The sequence below is a fragment of the Thamnophis sirtalis genome, unplaced genomic scaffold, assembly GCF_051295495.1.
Source record: "Thamnophis sirtalis isolate CommonGarterSnake01/CBP01778 unplaced genomic scaffold, rThaSir2_p1.2 scaffold_9, whole genome shotgun sequence".
In the NCBI taxonomy this organism is placed as follows: domain Eukaryota; kingdom Metazoa; phylum Chordata; class Lepidosauria; order Squamata; family Natricidae; genus Thamnophis; species Thamnophis sirtalis.
In genome coordinates this window covers 74,620,534-74,640,400 of record NW_028261389.1, presented here as the reverse complement: position 1 = coordinate 74,640,400, position 19,867 = coordinate 74,620,534, and the positions used below count along the sequence as shown (strand labels likewise).

At 42.9% G+C, this 19,867-nt stretch overlaps 2 protein-coding genes across 5 annotated transcripts in view; one reads left to right on the top strand and one right to left on the bottom strand.

Moving 5' to 3' along the window:
* CCDC146 (coiled-coil domain containing 146) overlaps window positions 1-19,867 on the top strand; it is a 139,057-nt gene that overhangs the window by 93,253 nt on the left and 25,937 nt on the right. The window contains exons 16-19 of the mRNA XM_087722275.1: window positions 8,993-9,121; window positions 11,022-11,159; window positions 11,526-11,774; window positions 12,628-12,841. Coding sequence (XP_087578401.1) covers window positions 8,993-9,121; window positions 11,022-11,159; window positions 11,526-11,774; window positions 12,628-12,831 — 720 coding nt within the window. The 3' untranslated portion in view covers window positions 12,832-12,841. The remainder of the gene's footprint in view (window positions 1-8,992; window positions 9,122-11,021; window positions 11,160-11,525; window positions 11,775-12,627; window positions 12,842-19,867) is intronic.
* Window positions 15,185-19,867, bottom strand: part of GSAP (gamma-secretase activating protein) — a 68,177-nt gene continuing 63,494 nt past the window's right edge. For 3 of the 4 annotated variants that reach the window (XM_087722277.1, XM_087722278.1, XM_087722276.1), the window contains exons 29-31: window positions 18,501-18,605; window positions 17,280-17,373; window positions 15,185-16,069 (exon numbers count right to left, since the gene is read on the bottom strand). In XM_087722277.1, coding sequence (XP_087578403.1) covers window positions 15,975-16,069; window positions 17,280-17,373; window positions 18,501-18,605 — 294 coding nt within the window. In that variant the 3' untranslated portion in view covers window positions 15,185-15,974. Of the gene's footprint in view, window positions 16,070-17,279; window positions 17,374-18,500; window positions 18,606-19,867 lie in introns of those variants that run through there. The other variant, XM_087722279.1, reaches the window with a different exon arrangement.

Genomic DNA, 19,867 nt, shown 5'->3' with positions numbered 1-19,867 from the left:
TGGCCTGTGGAGAACAATGCTGATCCGGCCCTCAAAGAAATCCAGTTTGACACCTCTGTTTAAGAGTTTCTCAATTCTGTCAGAATGTTTTTTTTAACTTGTTCATAAATTATCTTGGCTTAAGATCTAAGCAGTGAGCTGGCCAGATGTGTGGACGACGCTAGCATTTTAGGATGTTTATGATACAGAGTTCATAAACATCTGGCTAGTCTAGTGAAGAGAAGGACCAGGGGAGACATGATAGCAGTCTTTTAATATTTGACGGGTTGCCACAGAGAGGAACGGGGGTGGTGGTGGTGGTGGTGTCAAGCTATTCTCCAAAGCACCCGAAGGCCAGAAAAGGAACAATGGATGGAAACTGAAGGAGGAGAGATTCAACCTGGAAAGGAAGAGAATTTTTCTGACAGTGAGAACAATCAACACATGGAACAGAAATTGCCTTCAGAAGTTGTGGGAGCTTCATCCCTGGAGGCTTTCAAGAAGAGACTGGACTGCCATCTGTCAGAAATGATGTAGGGTCTCCTGCTTGAGCACGGGGGTGGGGGGGTGGGGTTGGACTAGATGACCTAATAAGATCCCTTCCAACTCTGTTCATCTGTGAACTCCCCAATTCTGAGAGTTGAAGTCCACAAGTCTTAAAGTGACCAGGTTTGGAGACCCCTGCATTAGATTTAGCCCTGGCCAGTAGCGAACAGCGGGGCAAATTATAACTGGTACCCCCTTGGTATCCTTAGCGAACAGCACCATCAGTCATTTTTATCCTCAGGAGGAGAGATCCTAACAAGCCACAGCTGCTTGTTAACATCTCCTGTGAGCATCCCGAAACAACTCACAGGAGGTTTCTGCTGAGTCACAACACCCAACCATCCAGTCAGAGCTGAAGAAGCTTCTTGGATGAGAAGCGAAACGCCTTCAAAAGGAAAAAGCAAGAAAGTCCAGTTGCCTCCTGAAAAAAGCACCTTTGGGACAACCATGACCTGGATGACGGAGTTGTTTGCCTGCAGAAGCTGTGGGTGCTCCATCAACTGGAGATTTTCCAAGAGATTGGACAGCCATTTGTCCAGAATGGTACAGAGCTGTGATGGCAAACCTGTGGCATGCAGAGCCCTCTCTGGTGGGCAGGTGTGCTGTCACCCGCTGCTCTTCTGGTTTGTGGTGCGCAGATGTGCACTGGCCATCTGGTCTTTGTGGGCGCCGGAGCTCCAGAAAATGGCATGAAAACAGTCCAGGAAATCCCCCCAAAAAATATGGCCCAAAAAACTGCCCGAAAGCACCCCAAAAACCAGCCTGAAAATGGCCCATAAAATGGCCCAAACCACTCTAAAAGCAGGTATGCGGGCGTCGATGAGCTGGTCTTCATTTTTCCAGTGCTTCGGCGTGCATGAAGGCCAGCTGGCCGGTGCATGCGCGTGCCAGAAGCCCAAAGACCAGCTGGCTGGGCCGGGCATGCGCACTGGGCAGCTGGGTTTTTGGTGCTCCGGTGTGGGCACTTGCACACACATTCCTCTTTGGGCACTCACTACCAAAAAGGTTCATCATCACTGGTATAGGGTCTCCTGCTTGAGCAGGGGATGGACTAAAGTAACCCCAAAGTCCTTTCCAACTCTTATTATCCTATGATCAAGAAACTGACCTGTTACTCGAAAAGCTGAAAATCGGTAAAAATGAAATATGGACCAAATGGTAAATCTCGTCTTGATCAGTGCCATAACCATTAAATCAGGGATGTCCAAACTTGCACACTTTAAGACTCGGGGACTTCAACTCCCCAAATCCCAATGTTGGAAACCCCTGCATTTAGATCGCACAGGTTGGGTCTCCTCCGGATTCCATCTGCCAGCCAATGTCGGCTGGCGACTCCCCAGGGGAGAGCCTTCTCTGTTGCAGCTCCGGCCCTCTGGAACGATCTCCCTGTTGAGATCCGGACCCTTACTACCTTCCCGGCCTTCCGCAAAGCCACCAAGTCCTGGCTGTTCCAGCAGGCTGGGGGGAGCTGAGAAGCATCTACCTCCACAGAAATTGTGAATGTTGGTTTTGTTTTTAATATGTTGTCTTTGTCTTGTTCCCCCCTTTCCCTTGTCTTTTGTGAGCCGCCCAGAGTCCTCCGGGAGTGGGCGGCATACAAGACAAATAAATAAATAAATTAAATTAAATAAATAAATAATAAATAATGTTCACTCTTGTCTAGACAGAGGCCTCAATCGATGACAATAGGAGTTTTTTGTGGCCCGCCAATGCTTCTGCATGTACGCGGTGCATTTGATGATTTCTCCTCTACCATTAGATCTTCCTGTCGCTCTGGAGAAGCTAATTTTTTTGAGCAGGCTTTTGGAAGTCGTCCTTTCAGCAAGAGAAGAAATCTCTGCATTTGGGGCGGATAAATCTTTTCTCCGTGAATCATAAAGCAAGGTCCGTTTCTGTTCAGAAGAGGAACTCTTTAAGTTCCTTATTTGAGCTTTCATTTAAAAAAAAAACAAAACCACACACACACGCCAAGTTGTCCTGTGTTATGATCCGTTGTGTAGAAACCATTCTAATATAAAACCTAAATGTACTTTCACTCCTATTGCTGTCAAACAATGGGTCAGCTCCACCAAACCAATTCTACGGAAGACAAATTTTGTTTCGATTGTAAGCCCCGCTTTAAATAGTCAAGAAAGGGCTTGAATGTGGACAATCCTAGTGGACCATCACTTAAATATGAGACAGACGAATGCTTCAGCAGCTGCCAAAAAACGCCAACACAGTTCTAGGCTGCATTATAGGATCAAGATCACGTGAAGTATTGATACCACTTTATAATGCCTTGGCAAGGCCACACTTGGAATACTGCATTCAGTTTTGGTCGCCACAATGTAAAAAAGAATGAAATATCCTAGGAAATATTAAAAAGGCAGAATATTATATTTCCCTGGATAAGAAATGGAGAAACACGTTTTTAGGTAGGAAGCAAAGTCACTCCTAACAGCCCCATCCTTTGTCAATGGGCCATTAAAAGGCCTGAGCCGGTCTACTCTACATAACAAAGATCCCCTCCTCTTCAGCTCCAGGGTGATGGCATTAAGGCATGATAGTATTAACCCTTTACTCAACACAGGGCACCTGGGAAGAAGCAATGCTCAACCAAACTTGGACTCAAAGCACAGCCTACAGAGTTGCCCCTTCTTGACCCATATAGGAGTCTGACCACCAATTAGAATACAAGATCAAGATCAAAGGCCAGAGAGGGCATAAAACCAGGGACTTTCAGCACCTCTGCCTCTTTTTCTTCTTCACCCAACATCTGGAAGCACCTGATCCCCCCTTTTCTGTTCAGGAGCTCAAGCCATGTGATCCTGTCCATCATTAAATCATCTTTCCAAGCAGCCTCCCTGTTTCCAGTGTCTTTTTCCCCACAGTCCATCATTAAATCATCTTTCCAAGCAGCCTCCCTGTTTCCAGTGTCTTTTTCCCCACACTTGGAACTGAACCCAGAAGGATGTTTCTCCCAACAAAATATTGTGAACTGCCTTCCTGTAGGGATATCCCATTCTTTCTGAAAATCCATGTTTGCTTTTGATCTTATCAGCAAATAGCAATTTTTCCCCCCTGTGGCATTTTCTTTTATTCATTCCCATATTGAGTTTTTACTTTTGACAATAGTAAAAAAAAAAAAAAAAAAGATCTGAGTGGCTAAACTAAAACACAAAGCCACAAGTTGTTTGTTTCTTTTAATCAGCCAAACAAACGTTAAGCTCCACTGAGAATTTATGAAGCAAATTAAACCTTTGCTTTGGTTACCATCTTCTAAACAAGCTCCTTATTTCTTGGCTGCATATCCTTTGAAGAGTTCACGTTTTCTCTGGCAAAAGATGTTAACAAAACGTACTGCAATTGGCCTATGACTTTTGGTACATCCCGTAGCTGTGCTTTTATTTACCCACTCAACTTATTTGATATACTGAACTGTTTGCAGGGCATTTTGAAATTGAGACCTTAACCCGGCATTTTTCAAGGCAAGTAAAGTGCACCGTTTGAAATTAACAGCCGTTAAAAGCTTTTAAGCAATCTGGATTGTAAAGGCTTCTTTGAAAGTTGAGAAAAGACCTTCTGATCTTTTCCTTTTTTGGACTTTAGGCCTGCCACACTTTCTATTATTCTATTGTGCATTTTCTACTATGGGAAAATAGGAGGTGGGATTGTACGGAGTTGGGTGATATGTAGCCATAACAACATTCTTTCTAGAAAGCCAAGGTCATCCTTTGTCTCTACACCTGGCCGGAACTGGATGGGTGGAAGCTGCCAGTGTGGCAGTGGAAGATTGGACCATGTGATGGACTTGTGGGTGTGGGGCAGTGGTGACCGGGTGGAAGTGGCTTGCCACCCATGTGACTGGGTGGGCGTGGCCAACTTGTAAAATGTGGTGAAACTCACTTAACAACGCTCTTGCTTAGCAAGCAAAATGTTGGCTCAGAAACTCTGGCATTTGAAACACTAGTCTTAAAGCTGTCAAGTTACAAGACCCATGTACCCCTAACCCTTTAGAAGAAAAGCCCCCAGGGGTGTTCAAACTTGACAGCTTTAAGACTTGTGGACTTCAACTCCCAGAATTCCTCCTCTCGCTCTTCATCTTGATGATGTGCGGACGGGCGGGGGGAGGGAGCTAGAACCGGTTCTAAACGGCACTGTAGATTTGTGGAACCTTTTCTATAGAAGAGGTTAGAACTGGCAGGAACCCACCCCTGATGTGGGGGCAGGATCTTGAACTTTCAACTGGGTGGGGGAAACCGGGAAGCTTTCAGATTAGAGTTTTCCCAGATGTGCCAACATGTCTCTCTTCATAAATTGGAACTTTGAGGAATCTTTTGCCTTGGACTCTGATTTACTTTTGGATGCTATTTGGAACCCCGACACCTTCAACTCTGCAGAAGGCTTTCGAAAGCTTCATTAGCAACAGATGAATGGCTGCAGGATGTATCTAGTCCAGTGATGGCGAACCTATGACACGCGTGTCAGCACTGACACGCGTAGCCATTTGGGGTGACACGCACAGGATTTCATGTGATTCATCCTCGGCTCCTGCACGGCCGCCGAGGATGAAAGAATCTGTGCTGGAGGAACGGGGGGGCGGGACGTGTGATCTCCCCCGCCCACACTCACTTACTGTATGGCCGCCGCCCCTTTCTGAGCGCAGGGGCTGCTGGTAAGGCGTGCATGCCGTGCACACACACGTCATCAGCGCGGCGAGGGAGGACCCACAGGAGAGGAGCGCGGGAACAGTGCGCGCCTCTCCCCAGTCAGGCCGGCACAGAGAGTCTACTCCTGGGACTGTCAGTTACGACCGCACCACAGCAGGGAACAGCGGAGTGCCAACGGGAACTGTGAGCGCCATTAGCAGCAACTATAAATTGCGCAAAATTATGTTTTTGTCGAAGTGACACACAACGCAAATTATGCTCGATTTTTTGCCAATTTTTGACACACCACGCCAAAAAGGTTGCCCATCACTGATCTAGTCTAATGAAGAGCAGGACTAGGTGTGACATGATAACAGTCTTCCACTATTTGAGGGGCACATTGGCACAAAAAAAACCCAGAACGCCAAACACAATACAACCTTGTAGATGACCCCCACTCTCTCAAGGACCTAGGAGTACTCATATCAAATTATCTAAGCCCCAGAGCTCACCGTAACAGCATTGCCAAAAAGGCATTAAGAGTTGTTAACTGAATGTTGCGAAGTTTCTTCTATGGTAATATTGTATTGCTAACTAGGACATACAAAACCTTTGCTAGACCAATCCTCGAATACAGCTTGTCTGCCTGGAATCCGTACTGTATATCGGATATTAATACAGAGGTATTTCACAAGAAGAGTCCTCCACTCCTCTACTCGCAACAGAATCCCTTATGCCACCAGGCTTGAAATTTTGGGCTTGGACAATCTGGAACTACGCCGCCTATCGTCTGACGTAAGCGTAGTACACAAAATTATCCACTGCAATGTCCTACCTGTTAATGACCAGCTTCAACCACAATAATACACAGGCAAACGATCGATACAAACTCAAGGTAAACCGCTCCAAACTCGATTGCAGAAAATACGACTTCAGCAACAGAGTGGTCAACGCCTGGAATGCACTATCTGACTCTGTTGTTAAATCCCCAAACCCCCATAATTTTAACCTACTGTTGACTTCACCCAGGGGTGTAATCCTCCCGGTTCGGTCCGGTTTGGCTGAACCAGTAGGGACGATTGTCTTCGGTTCTGTGAACCGGTATATGCTTTAAAAAGTGGGGGGAGAAAGCTTCTGACGATCTTTCTCTTTTCCCTTTCCCCTACACCTTTCCCTCTTCCCCTTTTCCTCTCCTATTTCCCCCTTGTTTTCATTTTTCTTTGTATTTTATATGTTGATAAAGTAATAACATGTTTAAATCCTTTTAAAAAAGCCACAGAAAGGAGAACTTTTGAGGATCCTGTAACCCAAACTCTAGCCGACTTAAGACTTCATGAAATAGCACATTACACTAGTCCTCACCGTGGACAAGAGAGCAAGGAGAAAAATTGGACAATAGAATCCATCCTTTGAACAAGAACTAGCTAGATCTTCCTTAATCTGGTATCTAGTTGAGCCCGTTTCCAGCTATTTGGAGAGGAATCTTTGTCAGTGAGTCCCAGAGATGCTTTTTTTTTTTTTTTTTCCAAAAGGCAACCGGACTTTCTGTTTTTTCTTTGAAGACGTTTCGGTTCTCATCCAAGAAGCTTCTTCAGTTCTGAATGAATGGTGGGGAATGGAAGGATTTAGACTCCTTGCAGACAGCTGGTCATTTGCATCCTTTTAGAGAGTCGTTGAGGCCACTGGGAGCCTTGTCTGTGTCCTCAGAGTCACTTGGGTGTTGCAAATGCCCGTGGAGCCATCTTGGAACGATTGAAAGGACTCTGTTGTGGACTGGAGATCTATCTCCAGTCTACGACTCAGTCCTTTCAGCAGTTCCGAGAAAGCTCCACGCCCATTTGCACCATTTGTGGGGACACAGATAAAGCTCCAGGTGGCCTCAAAGACCCTCTAAAAGGATGCAAATGACCAGCTGTCTGCAAGGAATATCAATCCTTCTATTCCCAACCATCCTGTCAGAGCTGAAGAAGCTTCTTGGATGAGAACCGAAATGTCTTCAAAGAAAAACCAGAAAGTCCGGTTGCCTCTTGAAAAAAAGCACCTTTGGGACAACCACAATCTGGATGACTGAGAATCTCCATAGACTTTGGCAGTGACTTTTTACTGAGTCGTTTCGTAAATGTGCTCTGGATATAATGTGCAGGATGGCAGGGATCAGTGACAGCACGTGTAAACATTGTCTATTGCCATCCTGCCGCACATTGAAGTGTTTGCCGAAACGATAACCACATCCTGTTATTTGGAGGTACATGCACTTTTTTTTCCACTTGACACTTTGCATTTTGTACCACGGAGTGTCCCATTTGTCGGTTGCGAATCATCACAAACATTTGTCATTTTCCTGAAATGTGGCTGTCCAGCCAATTGTTTTAAAACAAAATGTTCTCGGGAAAGGACATCTTTTTTTTTTAACCTTATTTTCCCACATTCGATTTCTCCTTTCTCTTTTAAGTGATTTTGCTGAGGTTCAAATTTTTTTGGGGTGTGTGTGTGTGAACTGTACACCTTTTTCCTGTTGTGATGCAAGGGATCTGCTGAGAACGGGAAGCAAGAGAATGGTGTAACTTTGCAAGAAATAAAAAAGAGAAGTAGCAGCTTCAGAGAATGAATCACCTGCTGATTCTTTTGAGGAAATGCTCTTTTTTGTGGTTGCGGGCTGTTTTCTTAGAATTTGTTGTGCCAAAAAAAAAACCAGAAAGAAAAGAGAGAGAGAGAATAAAGAGAAAGAAAGAAAAAGGGAGAAAGAGAAAGGAAAGAAAAAGAAAAAGAGAGAAAGGGAGATAGAAGGAAAATGAAAGGAAAAGAAAGAAAGAGAAAGAGAGGAGAGGAACAAAATAAAGAAAAAGAAAAGGAGAAACAGAGAGAAAGAAAGAGAAAAAGAGAAAAGAAAGAAAAAGAAAGGCAGAGAAAGGGAGAAAAAGAAAGAGAAAGAAAAAGAAAATAAAAAGAAAGAAAGAGAGAAAGGGAGAAAGAGAAAGGGAGAAAAAGAGAAAGAAAATGAAAGAGAAAAAGTGAGAAAGGGATCGAGAGAGAGCAAGCAAGAGACAAAGAAAACAGAAAGGGAAAATAAAGAAAGGAAAGAAAGGAAATAAAAGGGAGAATGAAAAAGCGAGAAAGGAGAGAAAGAGAAAAAGGAGAAACAGGAAGAGAGAAAGAAAGAGGGAGAGGGAGAAAGAAAATAAAGAGAAAAAAGAAAGGCAGAGAAAGGGAGGAGAAAGAAGAAAAAGAGAAAGAAAGGAAGGAAGTGAAAGAGAACAAGAAAAAATGGAACAAAGAAAAAGGGAGAAATGAAGCAAGAGAGAACAAGAGGGAGCAAGAAAAGAGAGAGAGGAAGGGGAAAAGAATGAAAGGAAAGAAAGAAAGAAAATAAAGAGAAAGCAAGAAAGAGAAAGCAAGAAAGAGATAGAGGAGAGAAAGAAAATGAAAGAAAAAGGGGGAAACAGAGAAGAAAGAGAAAAAGAGGGAGAAAGAAAATAAAGAGAAAAAAGAAAGAAAAAAAGGGAGAAAGAGGAAGTAAAGAAAGAGAAAGGGAGAAAGAGAGCGAGAGGATAGAAATACAGTGAAAGAAAATAAAAAGAAAGGGACAAAGAGAAATAGAGGAAAGGAAAGGAAGAAAAAGGAAGAGAGAAAGAAAGAGAAAGAAAGAAAAGAAAGAAAAAGAAAGGAAGGAAGGAAGGAAGGAAGGAAGGAAGGAAGGAAGGAAGTTAGTTAGGTCCGGTTAGTCTGTGAAAGAGAATCTTTAATTTTTCTAGGATTTTGTAATGATGAAGAATACAACTGCTCCTTTACCAAATCAGCTGCTTTGGATCCATTTGTTGATCTTTTTTTTTAAACAGTTTTCCCAGTGCAAAGACAGAATTAAAAGCCTGGAGAAGGTGTTTACAGACCCGGATCGAGAAAACAGAGTACGAGCGTTGCCTGGGAAGGACCCCCCCATACAAGAGCTCTTCAAAAAGATAGAGGAGGTAATGTCCATCCCGCCAGAAAAAACCCTTCCGGCAAATAACCCTGTTTCCATATTAAGTGGATTTTTTTTAAAAAGGGGTGTGTGGGGAGAAACCTTGACAAATGCATAAAACCCACAAAAATGCTTCCCAAAAAACAATATTCCAGTGGCGTATCTTCCCACTGGATATCCGCGTCCTCCTACGACATCAGCTAGCACGGATGACGTGACCTAGTTTGGTCATGAAACGTCTGCAAGAAAAGCCACCACGTTCGGAGACACACACACACACACGGGCCAAAATGATGGAGGAGCTCCACATCTCCCACTTTTCCCATGCATAATCCTAGCACGGATGGGTATAGAGCCAAGGTGGCGCAGTGGTTAGGGTGCAGTACTGCAGGCCACTTCAGCTGACTGTTATCTGCAGTTCAGCAGTTCTAATCTCACCGGCTCAGGGTTGACTCAGCCTTCCATCCTTCCGAGGTGGGTAAAATGAGGACCCAGATTGTTGGGGGCAATGTGCTGACTCTGTAAACCGCTTAGAGAGGGCTGAAAGCCCTATGAAGCGGTATATAAGTCTAACTGCTATTGCTATTGCTAAATCAGAGGGCCAAAGGGTGGGCCCTCAGCCGTCCCTCCCCCCATCACTGCAGGCTCCTCAACTTCCATTTTCCAGGGGAAATTAGGATATCCCCAAAGTTGGATGGTTGGTTAGCAGGATGCTATTGCGAAACCAGAAGGTGGTCGTGATTGGAACATGGCTAAAAGTCAGGCTTCTTTGCAATTATGTAGGGGAATGGGGACGGGGATGGGATGGGATAGAATAGAAAATAGAATTAGTATCTGCTTTTATACAGAATAGAATAGAATAGAATAGAATTAGTGTTTAACTGCTTTTATGCAGAGCATAAAAAAGAATAAGAAAAAATAAGAAATTGTATTTATCTGCTGTTATACAGAATAGAATAGAATGTGGAATAGAATAGAATTTGTATTTATCTGCTTTTATACAGAGCATAAAAAAGATTAAGAAAAACCAAGAATAGAATTAGTATTTATCTGCTGTTATACAGAATAGAATAGAAAATAGAACAGAGTAATAGAATAGAGAATAGAATAGAATTAGTATTTATCTGCTTTTAGACAGAGCATAAAAAAAAGAATAAGAAAAACCAAGAATAGAATTCGTATTTATCTGCTTTTATAGAGAGCATAAACAAGAATAAGAAAAAATAAGAATAGAATTAATATATATCTGCTGTTATACAGAATAGAATAGAAAATAGAAGAGTAATAGAATAGAGAATAGAATTAGTATTTATCTGCTTTTATAGAGAGCATAAAAAAAGAATAAGAAAAACCAAGAATAGAATTTGTATTTATCTGCTTTTATAGAGAGCATAAAAAAGAATAAGAAAAAATAAGAATAGAATTTGTATTTATCTGCTGTTATACAGAATAGAATAGAAAATAGAGAATAGAATTAGTATTATCTGCTTTTATACAGAGCATAAAAGAATAAGAGAAAATAAGAATAGAATTCGTATTTATCTGTTGTTATACAGAATAGAATTCGTATTTATCTGCTTTTATAGAGAGCATAAAAAAGAATAAGAAAAAATAAAAATAGAATTTGTATTTATCTGCTGTTATACAGAATAGAATAGAAAATAGAGAATAGAATAGAATAGAATTAGTATTATCTGCTTTTATACAGAGCATAAAAGAATAAGAGAAAATAAGAATAGAATTTGTATTTATCTGTTGTTATACAGAATAGAATAGAAAATAGAACAGAATAATAGAATAGAGAATAGAATAGAATTAGTATTTATCTGCTTTTATACAGACTAGACTAACTAGACTAGACTAGAAAATAGAATTTATCTGCTTTTATATGTTTGCTTTTTCTACAGTTGGAAATTCATCTGACTCGGAAAGAGGAAAGACTGCTGGAAAAGGAATTTATTTATGAGCAAGTTTCCCGAATGACGGAGAAAATCAGCGTCAAGGCAGAAAACGGCAAGGAGGAGACATTAATCCTGGCTAAAAAGGTAGGACGATTACAATTCGGTTTGATGACAACCGTTATCTATATAGGCGGTCCTCAACGTATGACCACAATCGAGCCCAAGATTTATGTGAGGTATTAGTTAAGTGAGAGTTGTCCCATTTTACGACCTGTCTTGCCACAGTAGTTAAGCAAACTGCCGTTTTTAATGGCCAGATGCCCCTCCTGTCGCCAGTGCTGAGTTTTGTCAGGCAGATATATTCTCATCGCGCCCAGAGAGAAAAATATCTGTCTCTGCCTAGGATCGAACTCACAGCCTCCTGATTGTGAGGGGATTGGACTAGAAGACCTCTGAGGTCCCTTCCAGCCCATATGATTCCATGTTCTTTGTTGCTATGATTCCTTCCAGATGAACCATCTGCAGGAGAAAATAAAGACCACCACCCAGAAGATCATGGCTCTCATTGCGGAGCTGTCCATGCATCAGGCCTTCGCCATTAAGCTGCAGCAGGAGATGCGCGACAAAGAGCAGCTCATCCTGTGCATCGTCTCCCGACTGGCGAAAGGCCTTCCTCCCCCCAAAGAGATCGAACAGGACTGGCTCCGGGTGCTGCGAGATGAAAAAATGCATGAGCTGGCAAGCGAAGCCCGAGAAAGAGTAAGTCTCTCAACAAGCACGGGATGGAGAATGGGATGGAAGAGGAAATGGAATGGGAAATGGAATAGGAAATGGAATGGAAAAGGAAATGGAATGGAATAGGAAATGGAATAGGAAATGGAATGGAAAATGGAATGGAAAAGGAAATGGAATGGAATAGAAAATGGAATGGAAAATGGAATGGAATAGGAAATGGAATGGAATAGAAAATGGAATGGAAAATGGAATGGAATAGGAAATGGAATGGAATAGGAAATGGAATGGAATAGGAAATGGAATAGGAAATGGAATGGAAAATGGAATAGGAAATGGAATGGAAAAGGAAATGGAATGGAATAGGAAATGGAATGGAAAATGGAATAGGAAATGGAATGGAAAAGGAAATGGAATAGGAAATGGAATGGAATAGGAAATGGAATGGAAAATGGAATAGGAAATGGAATGGAAAAGGAAATGGAATGGAATAGAAAATGGAATGGAAAATGGAATAGGAAATGGAATGGAAAAGGAAATGGAATGGAATAGGAAATGGAATGGAATAGAAAATGGAATAGGAAATGGAATGGAATAGGAAATGGAAATAGAATTGGAATTGGAAATGAAATAGGAAATGGAATTGGAAATGGAATAGGAAATGGAATGGAATAGGAATTGGAAATGGAACTGGAATAGGAAATGGAATAAGAAATGGAATAGGGAAAGCTGGTTAGTGGGGTGGCGAGGGAGTGGGGATTTTGCAGTATCCTTCCCCTGCCATGTCCCCAAAGCCACGCCCCACCCAGAGCCACGCCCACAGAGCCGGTGGTAAATTTTTTTGATTCCCACCACTGACTGAGACCTAATATTCTTCCAGCAAACCATGGAAGAAGAACAGGCTGCCCTGCCAACGGCCATCCACACTACGGCGGAGCAGCGTCCCAACGCCTACATTCCCGATGACGAAAATGTTCTCCCGCTACCGAGGCCTTACGGAGCACTGGCGCCGTTCAAACCGAGCGAGCCCAGTGCCAACATGAGGCACATCAGGAAGCCAATTGTGAGACCGATAGAAATCTGAGGGGCACAAGGTCTGTTGAAGTTCTCACTCCGAGAAACGGTCTATTTTTCATTCGATTAAAAGAAGTTCCCGGGATGCTAAGGGGCGGGCGTAAAAATGTGTGGCTTAGTAGCTCGAGGAATGATTTTGCCTTCTTGAAACGTTCGGAAATTCGTAATGAAATAAATGTTGGGGAATATATATATATCTCTATATATCTAAAAATGCTTGCAGTTTCTTAAGGGTGTGGCAAATACCGTCATCATTACTTCACATTTCTGCATTTGGAATGAAAACATTTAACACAATATTTGGAAGCCTTAGCTATCATAAAGTCATCCGAACTGCGTTATGATTTCAACCTTCCATTCTGTGGTGACCTGGGACATGGCACAGAGGTAACACAGGCAGCTGGCAGGTCAAACCGCCCCTTTATTGCTCCAAATTTCCCCAAGTGCTCCCACGTTTCTGGCAAGTCCCAGAGCAAAGTAATGACACACACACACACACACACACCCATCTACACACCTCCAGCAGCCTCTGGCCTGCAAATTGTCCACAATGGGAGCACAATAGCTGCAAAGCGAGAAATCCAGTAGCAATAGCAATAGCAGTTAGACTTATATACCGCTTCATAGGGCTTTCCGCCCTCTCTAAGCGGTTTACAGAGTCAGCATATCACCCCCACAGTCTGGGTCCTCATTTCACCCACCTCGGAAGGATGGAAGGCTGAGTCAACCTTGAGCCGGTGAGATTAGAACCGCTGAACTGCAGATAAACAGTCAGCTGTAGTGGCCTTCAGTACTGCACCCTAACCACTGCGCCACCTCGGCTCTTAGGGCAACAGGGCAAGTCAGAAGCAAAGGAGCAAGGCAATTCATCCAGAAAGCTAGAAAGAATGCAAGGAAAAGTTCAAACGTCGGCACTCAGCACTCCATGAATCCAGTGTTTGTTCCGGACAAATGCCCCTCCTCACAGTCTCAGTCCCCAGGTGTGCCTTGTGAAGTCAGGTCAGTCTGTGCTGTTCTCGCCTTCTCTCTACTCTCCATGCTCTTGGATCAGGAGGCGGTGGTCCTTGCTCATTGCCTGAGTTCTGTCTCTCATGTTCACTGCTTAGCCTCTTATCATCCTGCCCCCCTTCCTCCCTGCCTACAAGCCATCCCAATCCTGAAAGGCCTGGCCTGACTGGGCCTGTTCCCCCCTCCCCCCCAATTTTCCTCTGAAGCCAACAAAGCTGCATCTTCAATCTCTGTCAACTCCAGTTCCGCCTCTGCAGATTCAGGCTCTGACGGGGGCATGACACATACTCATTTTTAAACATAGGTTAATTTGCAGATTCTTGTTACCTACAAAGAATAGGAGATTCTTTCAGGGCGTAAGTAAACATCTCAAGCAGAGTGTGGCTGTGCATTAAACACTTCATAAATCTTAATATTCGTATTAAGGATGGAAACTTCACTCCGTAGCGGTTGGAGAAATGTTGAAACTTAAACAGAAAAAGAGACACAAGAACGTTGGAAGTCAAAAGGTTAAAGACGCTGAGCTGGTCAGCTGGAGAGCTGACAACCGGGGTTTGAGACCCGAGCACGCAGGACAGGGTGAGCTCCTGTTCCTTGCTGCAGCTCGTGCCCATCTAGCAGTTCGAAGGTATGTAAATGCGAGTAAATAAATAGGTACCACTTCAGTGGGAAGGTAATAGTTTTCCATGCACTTTGGTAAATAGCTGGAGATATGACCATGGAAGCGTCTTTGGACAATGCTGGCTCCCTCGACTAAGAAACAGAGATAAATCAGTAGAGTCAGACACAACCGGACAGGGTTAATTCACTTAACAACCGTGTTGTGAATTTAACAACTGCAGGGATTCACTTAACAATTACGGCAAGGAAGGTTGCAAAATGGGGGAAATTCACTTAAAATGTCTCACTTAGCAACAGAAATTGCGAGCTCGATGGTGGTCATAACTCAAGGACTACCCGTACAGCAGAAATGTCGAAACGAATATGCTAAAGCAGCAGTTTAACTCTTACTGCAAGAGCATCAAAACATCAAGATGACAGCCGCAATGTAAGTTAAAGCCACATTAAAAAGGGGATGGGATCTTAAACGCTAAGCCTGGAGAACCTATATGGCACGCAGAGCCATCTCTCCGGGCACGCCAGTTGTTGCCCATTGCTCTTCCGGGTTCCGGTGCTGGTCGTTGCATGCGCATACGCACCAGAAATGGGAATACCAGGTGACCGGCACGCATACGCATGCCAGAAACCGGAAGCTCAGCTTCCCGGCGAACGCATGCGCACCCGGGAACTACTCTTTCGGTTTCCGGTGCTTCTGTACCCGCGTGAGCTCCTGTTTTTTTTAAAAAAAAGTCTACTTCCAAATCTATACATTTATTTCCATTTACAGAAAAGTTTCATTTTTTCAATAGCAATATTTTATAGTACCTTGTTCATGCTCGTATTATCTCATATATACATAATATAATAGCTGCCAGCTCCTTATTGCTCTGTTGTATTATTCAATCGTTTAGGTAGGGATTTAAATGCTAACATCGGCACATCTGATGCCAACATTTATTCTGAATTATTTAATCCTACCTTTGCAATTGCTCAGAAGCGCAATTGCTTTGGGGTGGGGGGTGGGGGCTCAATGGCCTGATCTATTAACAATAAATACCACGTTGAATAAAGTTCATTCTTGGAATGTTTCAGCGAGACGACTCCCATTCATTTTAATATTGGATGATAAAAAATCCATTTAAGAATACTTCAGTGCACCTGTGGTAACGAGGCACAAAACATTTGAAGCACGGACTCTATTCTGAATTCCAAAACACCCTTTTTTCTAATTAAAAAAAAAGATTTTTTTCATATTTGGAACAAGCCATTTCCAGGGGAGGTTTGAAAATGAAAAAAAAAGAGAGCATCTGAACGTAAAATATTTTGCATTCAGAACAATTTGCACATCCAATAGTAGGCCGTTTTTAAAAGCCAGTCTAATGACTGGCTTTTAAATGAACTCAGCAGTAAACAGAGGTTGCGATATTTCTTTCAGATGTAATATTGCAGCTTCGTATCCATTGTCTTCTGTGGAATTCTGTATGTTAAAAGGCACAAAGTTCAAGATTCTGGACGCTACTGGATTCATAATTTTGTCGTGGTTCGTTAAAAAAGGCCTAACAGCGTTGTAGTGTGTTTCAGTGCCACCTCTTCAACCAATCTTGCGTTCATGTTGGTTTCTTCCAGAGAAGCTGCCCATCCTAGGAAAAGATCATGCAGAGAAATACGAATATTATGGGATAGAAGTTGATCGCTGGTGTCATTAGTAAAACTAAAATGGCTAATTTCGGATTGCAATTATGTTGCCTTTTTAACCTACGGTATTTTTCAGAGTTTAAAACGCACCTTTTCCTGCCCTGGAAGCGGGTGAAAATTTGGGTGTGTCTTATACACTGAATGTAGCCCCACCCACCATCCCCCACCCTTTGGCCTCTGCCTCCCAGCAGTTTACCTCTTTGCAGCAAACGGGGAAACTGGGGGTTGCGGAGGCTGCAATAGGCTATAGCAATCCCTGCATCCTGAAACAGCTGATGATCAGGAGGGGCAAATTTCTGGGAGGCAGAATCAGATTTGTTTTTTCTTGTGCTAATCAGGCTGTTTGCTGCAAGGAGGTAAATCAATAGCTATAAATGCCTATAGAATGTTCAAATTATTAGACTTATTTTTTAAAGACTGTTTTATTATTGTTCTAGACAGCTTAACAAAATGAAGAAGCTTTTTAAAATAATTTTTTGATTTGAAGAGGCCCAGTGCTATTGTACCTTCTTTTAAACAGCAGAGAATAACTATACTTCCAGAAAGCATATCAATTTTAACAGCATCTGTAGGAGTATAGTCTGAAATGTAACACCACAAAGAGTGTATATTGTCTGTACTGTTTGCTGTTTGTTGCAAGGAGGCAAATTGCTGGGAGGCAGAAGCAGATTTTTTTGCCTTGTTTTCCTCCCCAAAAGCTAGGTGCGTCTTATACTTCGGAGCGTCTTATACTCCGAAAAATACGGTACATCAGGAATATCAAACTCAATTTCATTGAGAACCACATCAGGACTATGACTGATCTCCAGGGAGGGGAGCATGGCTGACTGGGTGGGTGTGGCCAGCTTAATGCCACTCACTGGCTGTGGCCAACTGGGTGGGTGTGGCCATCTGGGTGGGTGCAACCACCTTGATGCCACTCCCCAAACTGCTGGCCCGATGTTTCCTCTTCGCAATGGGTAGACTGGGCTGAAGCGATGCGGGCGGGCGCTTACAATTTCCAAGATGGCCACGCGGGCCGGATGTGGCCCGCGGGCCTTGAGTTTGACACCCCTGACCTATATGCAGTATAACATAGATTTTAAAGATGATTATAATCTAAACCCAAGATAAACTCTTGTTAAGCTACAATAAAACAGTAGAAAATAGACTTACCTTGACGTTCCATCTCTACTATGGTAGTCACCAAATAGTTAAGTGGGAGAAACTCAATTCGGGTTGATATTCTGTCCGTAAATGGTATATTGTACTGCAAAAAAATAAAAAAAAAGGCATTCCAGCATTGAATGGCTATAATTTAACTCCACGTTTCAAGGAATTCAGATTTTAGAACAATAAAGAAGCAAAGTTATTTTAATGACAAGAAAGAAGGACTAGGGGAGACATGATAGCAGTCTTCCAATATCTCGGGGGTTGCCACAAAGAAGAGGGAGTCAAGCTGTTCTCCAAGGCACCTGAGGGCAGGACAAGAAGCAATGGGTGGAAATTAATCAAGGAGAGAAGCAACTTAGAATTAAGGAGAAATTTCCTGACAGTGAGAACAATTAATCAGTGGTAAAACTTGCCTCCAGAAGTTGTGAATGACCCAACACTGGAAGTCTTTAAGAAGATGTTGGATAGCCATTTGTCTAAAATGGTATAGGGTCTCCTCCTTGAGCTGAGGTTGGACTAGAAGACCTCCCGGGTCCCTTCCAACTCTGTTATTCTGTTACCGTAAACATATTCAACCTACTGGAGATTTCAACTCCCAAAAAAGCTAAGATGGTGAACACTTCAAGCCCTGCTTCTCAGAATTCCACTTCAATATTTCCCGCTTCTTCAGAGCCTGGAAAAAGGGATGGGAACAAACTAGCCCATATGGAATATGGAAGAACAGAGTTGAAAGGGACCTTAGAGGTCTTCTAGTTCAACCCCCCCTGCTCAAGCAGAAGACCCTATACCATTTCAGACAAATGGCTGTCCAGTCTCTTCTTGAAAACCTCCAGTGTTGGGGCATTCACAACTTCTGCAGGCAAGCGGTTCCACTGATTAATTGTTCTGACTGTCAGGAAACTTCTCTCTAGTTCTACTTTGCTTCTCTCCTTCATTAATCTCCATCCATTGTCTCCTCTCTTGCCTTCATTCACACGCATCATTTTGAGGTCACCATGGCCTGAGTCATAACTCTTCTAATCCCTCTAATAAGTCCTCTTTAGTGTTGTAACCTGAAAGGCACTTAGTAATTTATTTTTTAAAAAAATGATTATGCTATATAATATCCAACTGATCAATATCACCCGTAAGAACAAAACCAGGATTCCCGCTGCATTAAATTCTTCAGAAACTTTCTCCATGTGCATTTCTATTACGTTCTTAACAGGTGTTCAAGCTTTTTACCTGTTCACTGCGGAGTTTGTCCAACAAGAGTTTGACGTAGTTCCTTGCAATCCCACTGGTGCTTAAAGGATGGTTCCATAGCTGGCAAACTTTGCCACCAATTGCCTGCATGATCAAAATCAGAAGGGAAAGAGGGGGAATGCTTCAATTTCCAACAGGAACGGCAGCTTGGAGAATTGAATTGAACTCTACAGGGGAAGCCACGTTCTCATTCATAACAAACCATCTACTCGTGTGAATAGCATTTTGATGTATCAAGACAGGTGTCAGGGTTCCAAAGAGCACCCAAAAGTAAATCACAGTCCAAGTATTGCTGAAAGTGCCAATTTATTAAGAGAGACATGTTGGCACACCTGGGAAAACCCAAATCTGAAAGCTTCCCGGTTTTATCCCACCCAGTTGAAAGTTCACAATCTTGCCCCCACACCCACAAGTCCATCCCATGGTCCAATCTTCCACTGCCAGGCTGGCAGCTTCCACCCATCCAGTTCCGGTCAGGTGCAGAGGTGCAGAGACAAAGGATGACCTTGGTTTTCTAGAAAGAATGTTGTTATGGCTACGTAGCATCTAACTCCGTACAATCCCATTTCCCCAAAATAGAAAATGCATAGCAGAATAATAGAAAGTGGGGCAGGCCGAAGACCCAAAAGAAAAGAGGGCTGCACGCCTGACAACAGGTGTTGATGGGATTGTAAACTAGGGAAGAACTACATTAGTATATTTTATGTATTTACTATACTAGTAAATATATACTAGTAAATATATACTATATATTTACTAGTTTAACCCACTGCATTTTTTTTAAACATTCCAAATTCAACTACTGTCCAAAATCAAAGAGCAGATTTGTAGAGTATAGGAAGTCCTTGACTTACAATAGTTTGTTTAGTGACTGGTTGAAGTTACAACAGCACTGAAAAGAGGGATTTGCCACCGTTTTTCACACTTACGACCATTGCAAAGACTTTGTGATCCAAATTCAGACGCCTGGCGACTGGCTCGTATTTATGACGGTTGCAGCGACTCAAGGGATCCCCTTTTGCCATCTTCTGACCAGCAAAGTCAACGGAGAATCCAGTTTCACTTAACAACCGTGTTACTAACTCAACAACTGCGGCAAGAAAGGTCATAAAATGGGACACAGCTCACTTAACCCTGGGGGTTGGGGACTCCTCTTATAGAGTACAGGTGGTCCTTGATTTATGACCACGATGGAGCTCAAAATTTCCACTGCTAAGCATACAGTTGTTAAGTGAGTTGTGCCTCGCTTTATGACCTTTTGCCACAATTGATAACTGCAGTGAAGTGAATTTGGCTTCTCCCATCGATTTTGCTTGTTGGAAGCCACCTGGGTAGGTTGCAAAGAG